This window comes from Octopus bimaculoides, chromosome 28 (genome assembly GCF_001194135.2).
Source record: "Octopus bimaculoides isolate UCB-OBI-ISO-001 chromosome 28, ASM119413v2, whole genome shotgun sequence".
In the NCBI taxonomy this organism is placed as follows: Eukaryota; Metazoa; Mollusca; class Cephalopoda; order Octopoda; family Octopodidae; genus Octopus; species Octopus bimaculoides.
The window spans coordinates 11940304-11941029 of NC_069008.1; the positions used below are offsets into that span (position 1 = coordinate 11940304).

Consider the following 726-nt stretch of genomic DNA (forward strand, 5'->3'; position numbering starts at 1 on the left):
AACATTATTGTTCATCATCAAATACAAATAGACATTGGAGAATATCTATCATGGTGAAATATGTCAGAAATCATTCTCTAGTCTACAAATGTGCTTTTGTTTGAGTAAAACCCCTTCACTAAAATGTTTGGAAAATTCTTATTTGAGAATTATTACCTTGTAGTAAACAAATTAAAATATACACAGGACAAAACACAATATCAATGTTATATATAGCTTTATGAAGTGGTGGTCCCGTGGCTATTTAAAATGAGGTAAGTCTTCGCTTGTAATCCACAGCTGAATACAAACTGAAGAAAGAAAAATTATTGTGAAATATATAGGAAAATCATTCTCTGAGTTGTGGTCTTGTAATTCACAAACATTCACTGGAAAAAGATCTACTCTGTTATTTGTCTCCGAATTTCTTTCAGAAATACAATCTCATTAATCATAACTAGGATTACACCAGGATAAAGCTTTTTAGATGTAGATTTTGTGGAAAATTGTTCTAATCCAAAAGCTCTTTGTTAAACATAGGCAAATAGATACAGGAAGAAACTACTATTGAGATAATTTGTTGGAAACCTTTTTTTAATAGAAGTCATAACAATGGTGGATTTTAAGAAAAGTTACACAGTCGTTCTTTTTCAATTATATTTTATGTATGGTATTCTGTTACAGAAATCTGTCCTATCAGTGTCTGGACATTGTATCTATTCATCCAGTCTGTGATGTTGTTTTGCT

The 726-nt window shown here is 30.3% G+C and overlaps 1 protein-coding gene across 1 annotated transcript in view; it reads left to right on the top strand.

Annotated features, from left to right (window-relative positions):
- The window catches only part of LOC128251190 (putative zinc finger protein 56), a 1819-nt gene extending 1379 nt beyond the window's left edge, over positions 1 to 440 (top strand). Inside the window, exon 2 of the mRNA XM_052977774.1 lies at positions 414 to 440. Within this exon, the coding sequence (XP_052833734.1) occupies positions 414 to 440 (27 nt within the window). The remainder of the gene's footprint in view (positions 1 to 413) is intronic.
- The last annotated feature ends 286 nt before the right edge of the window (positions 441 to 726 follow it).